This window comes from Lottia gigantea, assembly GCF_000327385.1.
Source record: "Lottia gigantea unplaced genomic scaffold LOTGIsca_32, whole genome shotgun sequence".
Lineage (NCBI taxonomy): Eukaryota > Metazoa > Mollusca > Gastropoda > Lottiidae > Lottia > Lottia gigantea.
Window position 1 is genome coordinate 1,688,488 of NW_008709073.1, and position 17,527 is coordinate 1,706,014.

The following is a 17,527-nucleotide window of genomic DNA, read 5'->3' on the forward strand; positions in this document are numbered from 1 at the left end:
GGAGTATAGTATTATAAAACTGTTGGAGGTATTACGAAATGTCTGAGGAATGAAATGTTACAAAACTGTCTGAGGAATTGGGGTATACTAAAACTGTCTGAGTAAGTGAAGTGTTACAAAACTGTATGAGGAATCGTGGTATTTTAAAACTGTCTGAGGAATTGAAATGTTACAAAACTGAATGAGGAATTGGGGTATTACAAAAATGTCTGAGGAATTGAGGTATTTCAGAACTGTCTAAGGAATTGAAGTGTTACAAAACTGTTGGAGGTATTACGAAATGTCTGAGGAATTGAAGTGTTACAAAACTGTCTGAGGAATTGGGGTATTCTAAAACTGTCTGAGTAAGTGAAGTGTTACAAAACTGTATGAGGAATCATGGTATTTTAAAACTGTCTGAGGAATTGAAATGTTACAAAACTGAATGAGGAATTGGGGTATTACAAAAATGTCTGAGGAATTGAGGTATTTCAGAACTGTCTAAGGAATTGAAGTGTTACAAAACTGTATGAGGAATTAAGGTATTACAAAACTGTATGAGGAATTGAGGTATTAAAAAAATGTCTGAGGAGTTGTAGTATTACAAAACTGTTTGAGGTATTACAAAACTGTCTGAGGAATTGAAGTGTTACAAAACTGTCCGAAGGAATTGAAGTGTTACAAAACTGTATGAGGAATTGAAGTGTTACAAAACTTTATGAGGAATTGTGTTATTTTAAAACTGTCTGAGGAATTGAAGTGTTACAAAACTGTATGAGGAATTGAGGTATTACAAAACTGTCTGAGGAATTGAGGTATTAAGTAGGAATCCATAAAATAACTTCCCCACAAATATACTTCTCTAACCCAATTGTCAACATGAGCTGCAAAACAGATGCTTTAAATGAAACTATGCTTACATAACATCAGATCAATTAGCTTGATCACCATGCCACAACACGCAATGCCACTCAGCAACTCAACACCATCCTGTCAAAGATAGCTTGTCAGGTAATATAAGCCCACTGGCAGCTTTGGTTTTAAATAGAAATATTTGGCAGTACAGTAATAATTACCAGTATGAAATATTCAACCTTCAGTCTTACACTTCTTTTGAACTTTTTGGGACAAAACCAAGTTTCATCAAAATCTGTCAAGACTTAGACCTTCTAGAGTGTTTACAGGCTAAAACTTTAATGCTTTTTTAAGAATAAGGGCAAGAATTCAAACTAATTATTTTTCAATCCTTCTGATTTTCGATATGGTTCATCCTTGGTTGATAAACACACACCAAGTTTTGTCAAAATCCATCAAGAATTGTGTCTTGTAGAGTGTTTATGGGCTAAAAATTTCATGTTGGCATATAAAAATGGCTATGATTACTTTTGTATCTATATTAAAAGACCTGAATTTATGAGGCATATAGGATCAATTCTGGACACAAAACTCAATATATTACATAAATAAGCTTTTATTTCAACAATCTGTAACAGTAACAACACTCTATATTGTGATCAGTGATACATTTAAATTAGTGACATACTTCACAACACAACTTGTGATATTTGAAACTGATGTGAAATATTTAAACGTCTGCAATAAACATGAACCAATCAATTTTCACATGATTTTCACTTTAATAGAGGCTAATTTCAGCTGTGTGTTTATTGTACTTCAATAATAAAATTTGATGTCCATTAAATCTGCAATTCAAATATCATAAATGTGGGAGTCAAGCTCAAAAAGATAACAGTCTGAGCTTCTACAGTACAATTTTATTGAAATGCACTAGAGATGACATTGAACTCTATCTGTTGGTGAAGCAAATATTTCAACAACTATATTTCTTTAATTCAAAACTCAAAGCCGTCATTTAGCCAAATCTTTTTATTGCTTTTATTTGGACCATTCCTATTTGGACAATTTGTCCTCCTGTAATTCCAGAAAAAGAACCATGGTATGGTTTGATTGGATATTGTCATTGTTTAATATCATTTTCATAATTTGAAACCACAGACGTCTGTGTGACTAGAACCCGTCAGTGCTCCAGATACACATCAAATACCCCTAAAAAACCTCAATTTTTCTATCTGAACTGGTATTCTTAAAAACAAGAAAACTGGAATTTTCAAGCCCTATTTCAAAAAATGCTGTCATAATAGAATTAAACCTTAAACATTAACATTAATATTCTATTATTGATCGGATATATTCTGATTAAAACTCTATATAAATAACTCTTTATATTTACAACTGGACGGAATTCAATCAACAATATAATAATTATTAATACTACCTGAGTATCTGTACAGTGACTCATATCTGTTATTATGACCTAACAGATAAGGTATTTGTGTGCCTTCAAATAGCATTAAAATTCTCACAACAAGACATTAGTTAAATTTTTACAAAAATAATAGTTAATAAATAGTGTAAGAATTTCTTGTTTTCTTTTCAACTTTCAGCAGAGGAAATGTCAAAAATAACCAATAATGGCTTTACTATACAGATAGTTTTTTTTCTCCATTGATAATGTAAGATCAATTTTTAATGTACATGTATATCACAGACACAACTGCTACAACTAACAACATATAATAGAGGCAACTTGTGCATTATACTTAATTATACAAAATGAAATTTAAAAATATAACAACATCATAGGAAATATACCATTATCTCTTAAAATACAGATTTAAATCAATAATAAACCGGTCTTAAAGCAACAGATGTGCCATTTTTTTTTACCAATCATACCTTATTCTCAGAAACAGGATTTTTTTTTAACTAAGCCAATCAGTTATAGTGTTCACAGTTCACCGTCGAAATTTGAGCCTTTAAATCCATGTGTCCAGAATTATCTGTGTCAAGATACTCTGTGATAAATAGAAAAAGCTCAAATTTTGACAGTGAGCTGTGAACACTATAACTGATAGGCTTACCTAAAAAAAAATCCTGTTTCTGGGACTCAATTATGATTGGTCATTGGCGCATCTGTCCCTTTAAATAAAATGGCAAAAAATATGTTTATCGAAGGACTTGCAAAGACAGTAAGTTTTGGAGACAATCATATTAATTTCATTATTTCGGTAATAAGCTTACTTTTTAATTTTTTTAAAGAATATATTGAAATTCATCCAACTATTTTATGGAATTTAGCTTAATATACATGCATGGCAAACAAATATATGTACAAGTAAATCACTCTTGAAATATTATTTTTTTTAACTCTGACTTAAGACACAGATTTCAGAGCTACTTCTGAACTCTTATAGTACTAGTTTACCCTTTTATATCTTAAACAAAAAAATATCAAAATATTGCACTCTGATAATCTAAATTTGTCTTATACTATTAGTTGAAGGGATATACACAATTGTCTAAAAATATACATTACTAATGTACATAATATTGATGAATTTCAAATTAAAATCGTTTTACATCAATTTCTTGATTAAAATTTCATTATGAATCTATTCAACGCAAATATGTTCAGTCATCTAGGCTTCCTGAAAATTTATCTATGCACTTTGTAGAATTTCTATACATTGACCTGGCAACAGAGAAACCATTTTAAACATTCAATATGAGAATTGCTGTATTAAATACTACATAAGATGAACTATGGATCTGAAACTCTTCACTTTTAGAGGTGTGAATGTGAAATTGTTGCTGATTGGTTCATTAACAATTGGTGGCCCAATGAAAATTCATTTTTCATAATCCAATGTCTGCTTAAACAATAAAAATGGAGTGAGAAATATTTATGTAAAATAGACAAATCTTTTATAACCTTTTGTGACTTGGATATTTTTAATTGAAACTTTCAAAAAAGGTAGGGGACATATTCCTCTAAATGATGCCATGCAGATTAAATTTCACACACTAAGCCAGGAAAAACTGATTCGAAAAATTTGACTAACACCTTAAACAGCCCTTTTATATTTAAATTCCTTCAAAAAAACTGACTATTTCATAGATGACCTTTTCCCATTAATAATGGCAAGACATCTCCTTCTATTGCATATCCCTCTAACAAAATTTAACAATATCTAAAAAATATACAATAACAAAAATTACATAAACAACCAATACCAAATTATTAATATAAGTTAGATTTTAAAGAAATATCACAGTTGTATTCATCTAGTCAATTACTATATATCTTGATTATAATTTGACACTCAAACATTGAGCACTGTCCTTATATGGGGATTGTAAAGAGGTTTTCTAAACTTTTTAAGTGTATCAGGGACACTGATACCATCAATTTGTACCATTACAATTTTGTAGTTCTTGCAAATCCACTAAAAGTAAGCGTTTCATGCCGTCACTATCACAAAAACTGCTATAAAGGACCTTTTTGACAGTGACGTCATAAAACGCATTGTTTAAGTGGATTAGCAAGAACCACACACATCTGACTGAAAATTTGTATGTTGCAAATCCATGTTATTAGTGTCCCTGATACACATAAAAAATTTAGAAAACAATCTGTTTAAGTTCTCTAGGTACTGAATATATGTTCCAGATAAAAGACTGATATTTCCATCATTAAAATATTTAATTAATTAATATTCTATTGGCATATTGTTGTCTTAAATGACAGAAATATCAGACTATCATTAGAAGGACTAGATAGAAAATATATACATTTTAAAGATATCGTAGCTACATTTATATAGTAATTATATACAGTACCATGTATTTTATCAATTTAAAGGTATACTACCTCTTTGAATGGACGTAAAATTCAATGTCTCAAAATTGGTCAATATGAGTATATATTCATCAGTTTGATTTACCATAACACGATATACATTACTTAGTTTTATAGATTTATTGGATTATAGAGGGATTCTATTGTATCGTTTTGACACCAGGTAAGTCCACTGATAAACAAACACTCATTTTGGCCAAGTACAAAAATTTGAATTTTTTGGTCATCCTAAAGATAAAGATGGTTTATCTTAAAGAACATAGCATATTGCACATCTATGTACATTTAGTTTTAAAGTGTGATTTTGCTTTTCTAAAAAGGAACATTTACAACAAAGTATTAAAATATTTTTTTTGTAACTTTTCACTAATTGTGGCCATGCACTTGAGCATTAAACATTGCCAAATTAGCCTGTTTCAGACTCGTATTAGTGCTGTAACAACGAAATAATAAAAAGCAGGAATGTTTATTCTAAACCAAAGCCTTCAGCATTGTTGATAGCTTTCATTAATTTCTGTTTTAAAACTTTTCTACTTTTATATGGTGGTAAAACTAACTGATTAAAACATGTGTGAGCCATTGGTAATCTGAAAAGAATCCAGAAACTAGTGATATAGATGATGTCACACAATATGACTAATATGCTGATTGGGATTTATAATTCATGTTTTCCCTGTAGATTACTACAAACTGTGATCTGAGGAAATTCTTACCTTTACCTGAGTCAAAAACACCCGTTATTAATCTGCATATTAATCAGATATGATTTATGATTTATATAAGCTTTTGCAAATATTCTTATTAAATTAATAAGGGATCTACAGCCTCTACGCGATTAATTTTTTCTTCCACAATGCATCGATAAGAAGGAACGAATTGCGGTTCATTGATTCAACGGTGAATCATTGAGGCCCTAATGGACAGACATTACTGTCAATAACCTTTCACATAGAGATGTGGGTGTATAAAAAGCTAAATCAGAACAAAGAAAACATTAAAACAGACACTTGCACCAACTCTGCAAGAAGCTGTACATAATCATTCTTGCATAATCATTCTTGCATAATCATTATAAACTAAAGAAACGTTACATCACTTACAATTCACTACCATCTACTTTAGTGATTTTAAAATGCATCTCTGACATTCCACCAATAGGTATTCTGTCACTACCAGTAGTAAATAGTAAAAATTTCTTCTGATAATCTACTGACATATTGGTAACAACATCCCAAAATGTTCTGAAAATAAAATCATCAAAATCTTATACATATTACCAAAACATCAACTCAATTGTACCAAAACGGAAGAGAAACATTTATTATGGAAATTGGCAAAGCTAATATTATGGACTATAGATTTTCATACAAAATAATGTGCATTACGAATTAATCAATAGATCTTTATTATGCCTTATTTGTGAGACACTGATAGCGAGGTTCATAATGCAAATTACCTCATCAAATTTAAAGATAGTACGTTAAGTACATGGAGAACACTGTACACCTGATCAACAGCCAGAAAATGGGCTTTAAAAGGTTTTCCTTATTTTTTAGTGTCAAATTAATCAAACTATTTGATTAATTGGTGTTACTAATGAATTATCATGTATTCTTAATCATATCATTATGTTCTTATATTGCATGTAATTGTCCATGTATGTACAGTCTGGATAAACTAAAAAATACTTTTTGACCTTTCTTGATCGGTCACTCATTGGAATTCTGCTGGTAATTCTCATCTAATTTACCTAATGATGAATATTATGAACATGTGAGACAAACTGGTATTTTTCCAAGTGATTAGAAAACCTCTACTTTCTATTCATATAATTATTAGCATTTTCATGAAAATAAGGAAACCCATCTTTAAAATTGCCCTTTCTCAGAAATGTATAAAGGTGAACTTCATCTAAAACCATCATTCAATATCTTAATCAATTCCAAATTTAATCACGTAAAATATTTCAAGTTAGTGGGGTTGGAGAAGGAGGCTTTAAAGACGTCAAGATGACAATTTCACTGCAGTGCCTTTTTCATTTGGGTTAAAAGCTTTATTCTGTATTCAATATGGCTGACATGTAAATAATGTCTATTACAAGAGCAATATCAATCAAAATGTATCAAATTATGTCCTGCTCAAGGTACGAAGTGGTCAACAAGCAACTAAAATGCCTTCAATTCAGAAAAGCGGTGTAAACTTACTTGATAATTTGATCTGTAGCATTATAACCATCATAAACTGTAACTTTCTGTAACTGTGACATGTCAATAGTAGGATTACCACATACTAACATTTCTACTTCTTCTGGTCTTAACATCTACAATAATATACATCAAATACACCAATCTTTTTAAAAACTATAACAGTTTATTTTTGATTTTTTTTCTGTGGGTGATTCCATGATCTGTTGAATTTGTTATTCAACCACTTAGATTAAATGGAAGAATTCTTGGATTATTAATAAGAATGAAGCTTTTAAAAGCATGATATAACAATAATTCCACTGTACATAATAATTGTGTGTTCTAAATTATTGAAATTGGTAGTTACTGTAGTGTCTAATTATTTGTTGTCTGGATCATAATAAGTTATCTCCCTTCACGGAACTCTTTGTTAAGGGAGTTTTAAAAAGTGTACCAGTACAATGACTGAATAAATATTAAAATTACTAATACAATAGTTAAATCTGTCAATACTCCTTAGATGGGCTGGGCATCAACCCCTACAGTTACAAGTACAACTGATAAAAAAAATCTTATTTTTTACCCAACAATAAAAATACCAAACAGACATTTGAAGCTATGTGGACTACAAATGGGATGCTGTGTCATTACAAACATAGTCATAGAGTGGCATCAGGTGTTCCAGAAGAGTAAAAATACCCCGATTCAAAGTGGAACCCACTGGTCTTATCACCACATAATGTATTGTGTCGTCAATACTTGATAATTAAGATAGTAAAAAAATATCTATTTATATTGCTTTACTTACAATAAGAGCATTAGATGCACAAACACTATGAAAACCATGATAAAAAGCTTGAAAATGTCGATAAACAGATTTATTTAAAACCCAATCTACATACAAACTCACATATTCTGTAAAGAAAAGAATAATTATTTATATTTACATTTCTACTATCACTCCCTTCAATAAACCAGTTAACCAATAACTGTAGTTTGTCACGTGACAATAAGGCGTATGAATACATCGAAAACGAAAACAAGGATTGACCAAAGTTTTGGAAAGCCATTTTAAAAGGGTTTCTAACAAAAATAGAACTTTTTGGTGTATTTTATCAGAAAAGATAAACCAATGTAAATATAAGGAATGAATGTGGATCTTGTTATCGTTATGGGGAAATAAACCCTGGTTTATCATGCGACAAGACGTACATGACACGCTTCGCCGGCGCTTATTTCCCCATAACGATAACAAGATCATTCCTTAAATATCAGATAGAATTACATCTTCTTATTGATACAAGATGAAATATTTTGAAGAATATCTTTACGAAAGAAAAATACATCTGATTGATTTAATAATGTTTTACTATCGATTGAAAACCTTATTAAATGGTAACCAGGTGCAAGTTCCTGATGGCAATAATTTCCATGTAACATTAAGGGGCTTCAAAAGATCAAAATATGCCCACTTCTGGATGTGACACAAGAAACTTTCTCGAAACAACATGTTTCAGGTTCCGTTTTTTTTTTTCATATATTAATATATGCCATATAGAGTTTACGTTACCATACCTTTTCTATTTTTAGATGTAACAGGAATTTTTTCACCATTTGGCTTTAAAGGAGTTGTAGTAACTGAACCAAACTCACTATGTGATACCTAACAAAACAAAAAACATTGATATCATTGAGCACTTTTCTTGTTTCTCGTCCATTTGTGATGTGAGTGGATTGTACGCTAGCAAATACAGCCAATCAGAGCCTTCGAATATGACTGGAGGAAAACAAAGTATTGAACCGTAAGGTGACTAATTATAGCTTTCAGAGGTGAGGTAAGGTAAGGCACATTCAAATCTACAGTTACACACAAGTTTATACATAAGAGAACCAGTTCAGAGGAAAACAAACTCACCAGAAAGGTCAGACAGAAATCTTCTTCTACATCACCAGGATATTCTAATAGATCTTGTAACCCTTTAGCCACTTCCTATAATAAATAGAAACTTGCTCATCTTTCATTCATATTTTGAATATGTATAAATTTATAAATTACCAAGATAATTTAGGAAAAATCTAAACATTTTTTCAGTTTATCAATGTATAAACATAAAAAACGTGTGTACACTGTATGCATGAAGACATAGAAACAGACGATATCGACCACGTCAATCAAACTAGATGATCAAAGTAGTCTGTTAAGGGGCGGAGCTTATATTTACATTCTGTTTACATAGATATAAACCTGCTGTTATCCAATCAAATTGCTTGATACTGTGTAAACGGAATCGTGATATAATTATTGTCAAATACTAAATCTTAAGCTGTCAAATAATTTTGAAAATGTTTATTTATGAGGTTATCTGTACCTAGATAAATACTCAATGGGAACCTTCTACAATTTAAAAATTTAGTAAATCAAATCAAGAAAATTTGGGCATTGCTATACCCTTCTTTAACAACCTTTAAAGTTCATCTATTGTGGCATGGTTAACATTTATTAACTCAAATGTACAATTTGAAAATGCCAGATTAGATTTTTTCAGCGGTCTTAAGGAAAATGCAACGGACATTCTTGAGTCAAATTCAACAATGGTACATGGACACAAAAGTGGTCCACAACACATTAAAACTTACTGGTTGTGTCTGTATCAGATCATCAAGATTAAAATTAGATACACCAACAGTGGCTCTAGGATTACTGAATGGTACTACAGCTGGACTGAGTAATTTCTTATAACAAGCTGGTGGAAACCTGACATCTAAATTAATACTATTATATACAGCTAAACCCATTAACTATAGTTACATTAAGGAAAGGTAAGCATAATAATTGTTTTTAAACAACCCAGCTCTACATAATAGCAGACACTAGAAATCTGGGAAAAATTAATGCCCAGTTGTTTGTTTTTGTAAAATATGCTTTTTTCTTTACATAATGGGCACACAAGCATTCTTGGTCTGAGACTTTTGTCGCTGATTAGAGTCTTGTCTTGAGTTTCAACGACTGGCATGGGCACACGAGGAGACAAAAATCTCCAGTCGGTCGTTTCCCACCTTGTCGATAATCATGTGCGGAGCATGCTATTGGAGAAAATGAATCTGATGGGATGATGATGGTCCGTTTTGCAGACGATAAAATTATCGGAAACAATTATCAAACTTGTTTGATATTATACATCATGCGATAATCTTGTCATGAAAGTACGGGCACATGTCAGATTTTACTCAAGATTCGAGTCGTAGACAAAAATCTCCGACCAAGACTGCTTGTGTTGCATTCTGATGACGCCTAATATTTCTTACAAACGAAAAATGGTGGAAACGGATTCCTTTACCAAAAACAATCTATGCATACATCTATGCATTAAATGTTATCAACTAACAAAATCAGATGACCATGTGACAATTGGGAAATATTACTGGTAAAACGTGCTGCTGTTAAATCTAAAATCTGATGCTAAAAGACTTTTGACTGTAGATTGTTTTCACCATTCTAATTAACCACATTGTAAATAGAAATAATCTGGACGATAGTTCAGAACATTAGGAAGCTAATGAAAAAAGAATTTCATGTCGGCAAGAGATATGTGTTTTTTTTTTTTAGTAATGGATGAAAAGGATACAACTCCAACTAGGTTAAACTCTTGGTAATTCTCTCGAACGTTCGGATTAAACCAATATACACCAGCTCTTTTATCATATTTAAACATACCTGTATAATAAAATACAATTATAATTATGACCTTGACTCATTGTCTCTCCAACATTTCTATAATCAATACATGTTTTATCTTGTTGCACTGCAGCCAGTTAAAGGGAAGGGTGCACCATTCTTTTTGACCAATCATACTTTAGTCTCGGAAATGGGATTTTAGCTTAGCCAATCAATAAAAGTGTTCACTGTTGAAATTTGAGCCTTCAAATCCATATTTGGCCAGAATTATCCGCGTTTGAATATTAAAATGACGACTCATCATTTCATTATACTCTATGATATATAGAAAAGACATATATATAGAAATAGTGAGTAAAATTCCTAGTTTGAAATATTTTTGAAGGAATTAAGCGATTTTCGTACATTTCTAGTACTTCTGAAGACTATTTACATATATTCAAGACTCAAATCAACCCCCAAAATGGCGCATCTGTCCCTTTAATTTGTATCAGGGATCAGATACGAAATATTTGAATGATTTTGATTTTGTATTTATTTACTATAGAACTTATAAGTAAAAGTAAACTCTCACCATATTCTTGTAGAAATATCTGTCTGAGTAATAATAAAAACCACTCTTTTGTTAAACCACCCATATCTAAACCAGGCTCACCAGAAAACGTCACTTTTAATTTCTTCTTTAAATCATGTTGTTTACATGCAATCTAACAAACAACAAAATAAGATTGCATCAGCTACAACTCAAATGGAATAAAACTATAGTCCTAAATTATGTCTCCAGATTCTCTGGTTGAACTTAGGTCCTCAGACTGATTGAAGTTTCAGCAGCAGTCAGACTACACTAACCTCATTTTGAAAGTTCAGTCTGACTAAAACAAAGTTCAGTCTGACTAAACTAACCTTTTGCAGTCAAAGGTAGCCCGATATAATTCATTTGCACTCAAACATCAGTCTGACTGCATTTTTGTTTTAATGTCATCACTGCACTTCAAAGCAAGGCAGACTTAGTCTGACTTAAGTTTAAATCTCTGTTTGACTAAACCTGCCTTCTGTGCAGGACTTCGTATCAATCTTCAATCCAACTACAATGACAAAAGATTTGTATTCACACTGCTCATGAACCTACCTCATTTAATGAATCCGACACAAGATGAGTTCTTCGAACTTTTAAATTTAAAAACAACATTCCTATATCTGGTAACTGTCTTCGCTGAACCTTAGCAACTAAACTTTTCTGTAAATAACAAAGAGATCAACCATATATGTCCTACTTTTCTGCTTTGAGTGGGCTAATGAAGGCCGGCAACACAATGCAGTGTACAAGAAGAAAATCACTCCAGGTTAGCAGCATTAACTGCACAGTCTTAAGTAGTGGGCCATGTTTTTATTGTAACATCCAAATGATTAGACACATTTTACCATGTTAGCCCCTACAACCTACATAAGGAAACTGGGTTGAAAAACCAAAAGAAGTCATGGCCATGTGGGAAAATCTCTTGAATTTTCAGGCATTTGTTTTAGACAACCAGCCATCCTTGAATATTCAAAATTAACCTCTCTGAATCTATTGACAACTTTAAAGGTAGATATGGCAATTCTTTCCAAATCTGTATTCTGTTAGTCAAGTGAACTGAGATATATATACCTACCCTCGCCATAATGATCATCTCTTGTTCAGAATATCTCTTTTATTTTGCACTTACCCTAGCCATAGTGATCATCTGCTGTTCAGAATCTCTCTGTTATGTTGTACTTACCCTAGCCATAATGATCATCTGTTGTTCAGAATCTCTCTGTTATATTGTACTTACCCTTGCCATTATGATCATCTGTTGTTCAGAATCTCCCTGTAATATTGTACCCACCCTTGCCATAATGATCATCTGTTGTTCAGAATCTCTCTGTTATTTTGTACTTACTCTAGCCATAATGATCATCTGCTGTTCAGAATCTCTCTGTTATTTTGTACTTACCCTAGCCATAATGATCATCAGCTGTTCAGAATCTCTCTGCTATATTGTAATTACCCTAGCCATAATGATCATCTGCTGTTCAGAATCTCTCTACTATTTTGTACTTACCCTAGCCATAATGATCATCTGCTGTTCAGAATCTCTCTACTATTTTGTACTTACCCTAGCCATAATGATCATCTGCTGTTCAGAATCTCTCTGCTATATTGTACTTACCCTAGCCATAATGATCATCTGCTGTTCAGAATCTCTCTACTATTTTGTACTTACCCTAGCCATAATGATCATCTGCTGTTCAGAATCTCTCTACTATTTTGTACTTACCCTAGCCATAATGATCATCTGCTGTTCAGAATCTATCTACTATTTTGTACTTACCCTAGCCATAATGATCATCAGCTGTTCAGAATCTCTCTGCTATATTGTACTTACCCTAGCCATAATGATCATCTGCTGTTCAGAATCTCTCTGCTATATTGTACTTACCCTAGCTATATTGATCATCAGCTGTTCAGAATCTCTCTGCTATATTGTACTTACCCTAGCCATAATGATCATCTGCTGTTCAGAATCTCTCTGTAATATTGTACGTTTGGCAGCAATACTTAATATAAATGGATACTGGCAGAAGGAAAATCTGGAATAGAGAATAATTAATTGTTTTAAAGAATATAATCATCCAAATATTTTGCCTCACTTGTCGATAAGAGCTCAATTTCAGTTATCCATATCACTCTTCAGAATTAAAATACTGTTAGCAATCATTCAATTGCACTGATTATGAGCTCTTGCCTTTGTTAAGCTAACAAGATGATTAGAACTATTCACTTTGGCTACAAAACGTTAGCCAAACCAGATTAAAAACTGTAACTATTATTGAGTTACCAAGCTGATTAAGATGTGCTAACATTACTCTTTTCATTTTTCTACATAACTGTCCATATCATGTCCAAATCAGATGATAAATCTTACATTTACAAGAAATGTTGGAAAGGAGAATAGAGATGTATGCTGAAATCACTACCCACTTCCCTGATAAATTTTCATTATATCAAGGACAGTCAGCAATCTGTGTCAAATCTAATTTGTCCAAGTATATGTTTAAACAACACACAAAATTTAATAAAATTCTGACATACACTGTTACCTCTTTCACGTTCAGAAGCCAACAGATTTTGATGCATTTTCCCTCAGTCAAGGGCAATAACTCAAAAACCGTTCATCGAAAATGTTTAAACTTAAACTTGACCAAGACCTTATCATAATAAATGATCGTATCAAATTGCATTTAAATTGGATAAAAACTGTAGTTTTCTAGAAGTCAAGGGCAATAACTCAAAAACCGTTCATCGAAAAATTGTCAAATTCAAATTTGACCAATATCAATTTATATGATCACACAAAATTTTAACAAAATCAAATAAAAACTGTATAATGTGGGCATATAATAACCAAAAATAAGAACAAAATGTCTTACCCTGCATGAGAACTAGGATTTTGCCAGGCATAATATTCAGCCATTAAATCTAAATGGTCCAATGTACTGTTATAGAATGCAGTATGGGGTACGATAGTTATTACAGTGTTGGCAGCATCTAAAAGAGGAACATTAGGTTCAAAAATTGGAATTTCTATGGGAATATTCACGTAATTGTAATAACAGAATATATTAGTTAGTTGTTAAAGGGATTGTAAAGAGGTTATCTAAATTAAAAGTAAAAGTGCATTGGGAAAACTGATTGCACTGATCTGCACCATTCCAATTTTCAGTCAGATGTCTGTGGTTTTAGCAATTCCACTAAAATTCAGTATTTTATGAAGAAACTATCGCAAAGGCCCTTGGTATTATTATTTTTGCCAGAGTGTCACCATAAAATGCTAAGTTTTAGTGGAATTGCATGAAGACGTCTGACTGAAACTGGATGAGAACACATCGACTTTAAAAGTGTTTCGATAGACATGAAAAGCTTACAAAACCTCTTTACAATCCTCTTAAACCTTAGCATCACTGACAGCTGCTCTACTGGCCATATCATATAATTACATATACCTGAGCAGTCAGTAAATCTGACGTTAAACATCACTTGACGTCATATAAATTTAAGTCATACTCTTTGATATATATATATATATAAATTGCAGTTAAAAGAATAAGACGTTTTATTTCATTAATACTCAGTGTTCGAAGGGTAAGGAATAAAAGTAACATACTCAATAACGCCATGACTTTTGTAGCACTGGGTATCCACCAAGAACATTTAGCTAGGGGAGGTAAATCTTGTGGTTTTGGTGGGAATAATCTCACTGATATAAAGTTATGTAGTCTATCTAATAAACTTTTAAATCTATCTCTTTCTAATCTATAATGTAAAATACAATATGATTCATCACAATCAAAGATTTATTTCACATCTGGCCAATGGAAATGTTGAAAATTGGCTACTAACTGAAGGTTTCGCTTATTAAAGTGTTACCGTAAAGTAAGGTTCCCCATTGTTCAGATAAATCATTATACAGATAATAAATCAAAACACTTATTCATCTTTATGTTTTCAAGATATTCTAATTTTGATACAAAGACTTTAGTATGAATTTAAGTAGGGCCTATTTCTTTACGTTTCAACGTTTGGGACTACCAATATGTTTGTTTACATTGGAAATGAAATGAATGGAGTTTTACGTCCTACTTTTCTGCACCTCGTGGGCTAATGAAGACGGGCAACGCCATGCAGGGTGCCAGGAGGGAAATTTTGCCAGGACAGCGGCATTAGCCTGCTCTTTTTCGATTTCCAATTGTTGAGGGATCTTTAATGTGCACAGCCTGTAGCACACAAGGCCTTGGAGACCTTCTTTTTGATACAATGACGTCAATGAATAACAACATCAACATTGGTTAAAATTACTACGCCTAATGTTTTGGTGATGAGGCAATGGCGTTTATAGTGATAGAACGCCACAGGAATTTGTATTAGTCCAATGGAAAAAATAATAGCTAATGTAAATATTTCCCTGTAAAAGGGCCTATAAAATCATTCGACTACTTTTACCGTATTCATGGAAATTCTCAACAGCATAAAGTTGTAAAAATGTTAGATTCAACCTTCTCGTCAAAGCCCTGGAATATGGGGAAATACGGTTTTAAATTGAACAATATGTAATGAAATGACAAGTACCTTTTTAACCAATGTACAAGAAAATGATGGTCATGATCAGATAAAGCTGCTATTTGACGTAATAAATGAGCAAATATCACATAAGTTGTAGTAGATCTAAACTGTGGATTCTTAAAAAAAAAGAATAACAAAATTAACAGATGATCAAAATAATAATAGCAAACTTCTTGTAGAAACTCAAAATTAAGATTTTTTTATCACAATTCCTTACTTCAAAATGTTCTCAAGTGCTTAACAGTGACAAACTTGTTAGTAATTTTACAAATTTCTACTACTTTTTTCCGCTTTCCTTCTTTAATAAATGAATCGCAATAATTATCACAATAAATTGTATTGTTGGATGACTATCGTATAGTGTATCGAATCGCAACTTCAAGAATCGTTGCAGCCCTATTGAAAAACTTCAATTTTATATTCATTCTAAGATGTAGTATCACTTTAATATAGAATATCTAAATATGAAATACCTGTAGTAATACTATATATGCTCGTAGATCATCTTTAGAATGAGGCCTACAATTAGAAATCAATATCAATAAAAATTTATGTCCCTTTAAAAAGACGTTTTTCGATGAACAATTTCATGGGTGATAATCAACAATTTCACCAAGTTTCACTGAAGTTGTGCCTTGCCTTTCAGATTGTTTACATGCTGTAAATTGAATGCTTTTTCAAGAACAAGGGCAATAACTCACATGAAATATTTTTTGATTGTCTGATTTTCAATAAGATTTATCCTTAGGTGATAACAAACACTTACACCAAGTTTCATCAAAATCCTTGCCTTTTAAAGTATTTGCAAGCAATTGTAGGCTGACAGACAGTAATGGGTGATGCCAATATATGCTCAAATTTTTCGGGGCGTGTTTAAACATCTTATATAGAAAATAGAAACAAAATAAAGACAAAATAATAAAGATATAGACAAAATTAATAAGTGAAATTATGAAGCATGTAAACTATCTATTATTGATATATGACTATCTATTACATAAAGATAATTATATATAAATCAATTGTATTGAGCACTATTTTAACAGTGAAAATATTTTTATTATTGTAAATCAATATATCATTCAATACAGTGTTAAGTGAGATTTCTGGTTCTTTTTATAAAAGACTTTACTTGAAATAAAATTCATTTTGATTTTTACGTTCTTATTATCCTACATCTTAAAATTTTAACCATGACAAACGTTCCAAGATGAAGACATCAAATAAGCAATATATCTAGCGTATATTAATATATTTTTAATTTTTTAAACACCTTTTTTTTGTCTAATTCGGCATTTGTATTTGCCTAATGGCTTTGAAGCTCCTAGACCAGAATATACCAAGACATAAGATTTCTATTTGCATATCTTTGTAAATTCTTATTCTCCAACACCTTACTATGCCACTGAAAAAGTAAATTCCAAACTAAGATGTGTTTTATCAGATTCTGAATTTTGTTTTTGTACCTTTCTATTGTGATTTAACAGTGTAGCAGACGTGAACAAATCTTTCACTTGGCGATACAAGTACCAAATTTAGTACAGAAGCTCCTCTGAAGCTACTCTTTCAAAAAAGTTGAAAAAACAAAATGGCTGCCATTTGTCAAGATGGCCACCTAATTTAAGGTGAAACAAGCTATTTTCCACCTAAAATATCAAATATCATATAGTGAAAGATTCTTATGGAATATTGATCTAATCTGCCCCACTAACAAGAGTGTTAAGTGATTATTCTTGTGTGTGTATTTTGGGACAATGATAGCATCAATTGCACCATTCCAATTTTCAGTCAGACGTCTGTGGTTCTTGCATTTCCACTAAAAC

General features: G+C 31.7%; 1 protein-coding gene across 1 annotated transcript in view; it reads right to left on the bottom strand.

Moving 5' to 3' along the window:
* Positions 1-5,165: 5,165 nt before the first annotated feature.
* Positions 5,166-17,527, bottom strand: part of LOTGIDRAFT_119782 (hypothetical protein) — a gene marked incomplete at both ends in the record, with an annotated part of 29,304 nt that continues 16,942 nt past the window's right edge. The window contains 15 exons of the mRNA XM_009058033.1: positions 5,166-5,286; positions 5,800-5,940; positions 6,904-7,019; positions 7,694-7,800; positions 8,461-8,548; positions 8,801-8,875; positions 9,523-9,684; positions 10,512-10,600; positions 11,136-11,268; positions 11,691-11,798; positions 13,078-13,174; positions 14,015-14,132; positions 14,749-14,897; positions 15,711-15,820; positions 16,178-16,223. Coding sequence (XP_009056281.1) covers positions 5,166-5,286; positions 5,800-5,940; positions 6,904-7,019; positions 7,694-7,800; positions 8,461-8,548; positions 8,801-8,875; positions 9,523-9,684; positions 10,512-10,600; positions 11,136-11,268; positions 11,691-11,798; positions 13,078-13,174; positions 14,015-14,132; positions 14,749-14,897; positions 15,711-15,820; positions 16,178-16,223 — 1,660 coding nt within the window. The remainder of the gene's footprint in view (positions 5,287-5,799; positions 5,941-6,903; positions 7,020-7,693; positions 7,801-8,460; positions 8,549-8,800; positions 8,876-9,522; positions 9,685-10,511; positions 10,601-11,135; positions 11,269-11,690; positions 11,799-13,077; positions 13,175-14,014; positions 14,133-14,748; positions 14,898-15,710; positions 15,821-16,177; positions 16,224-17,527) is intronic.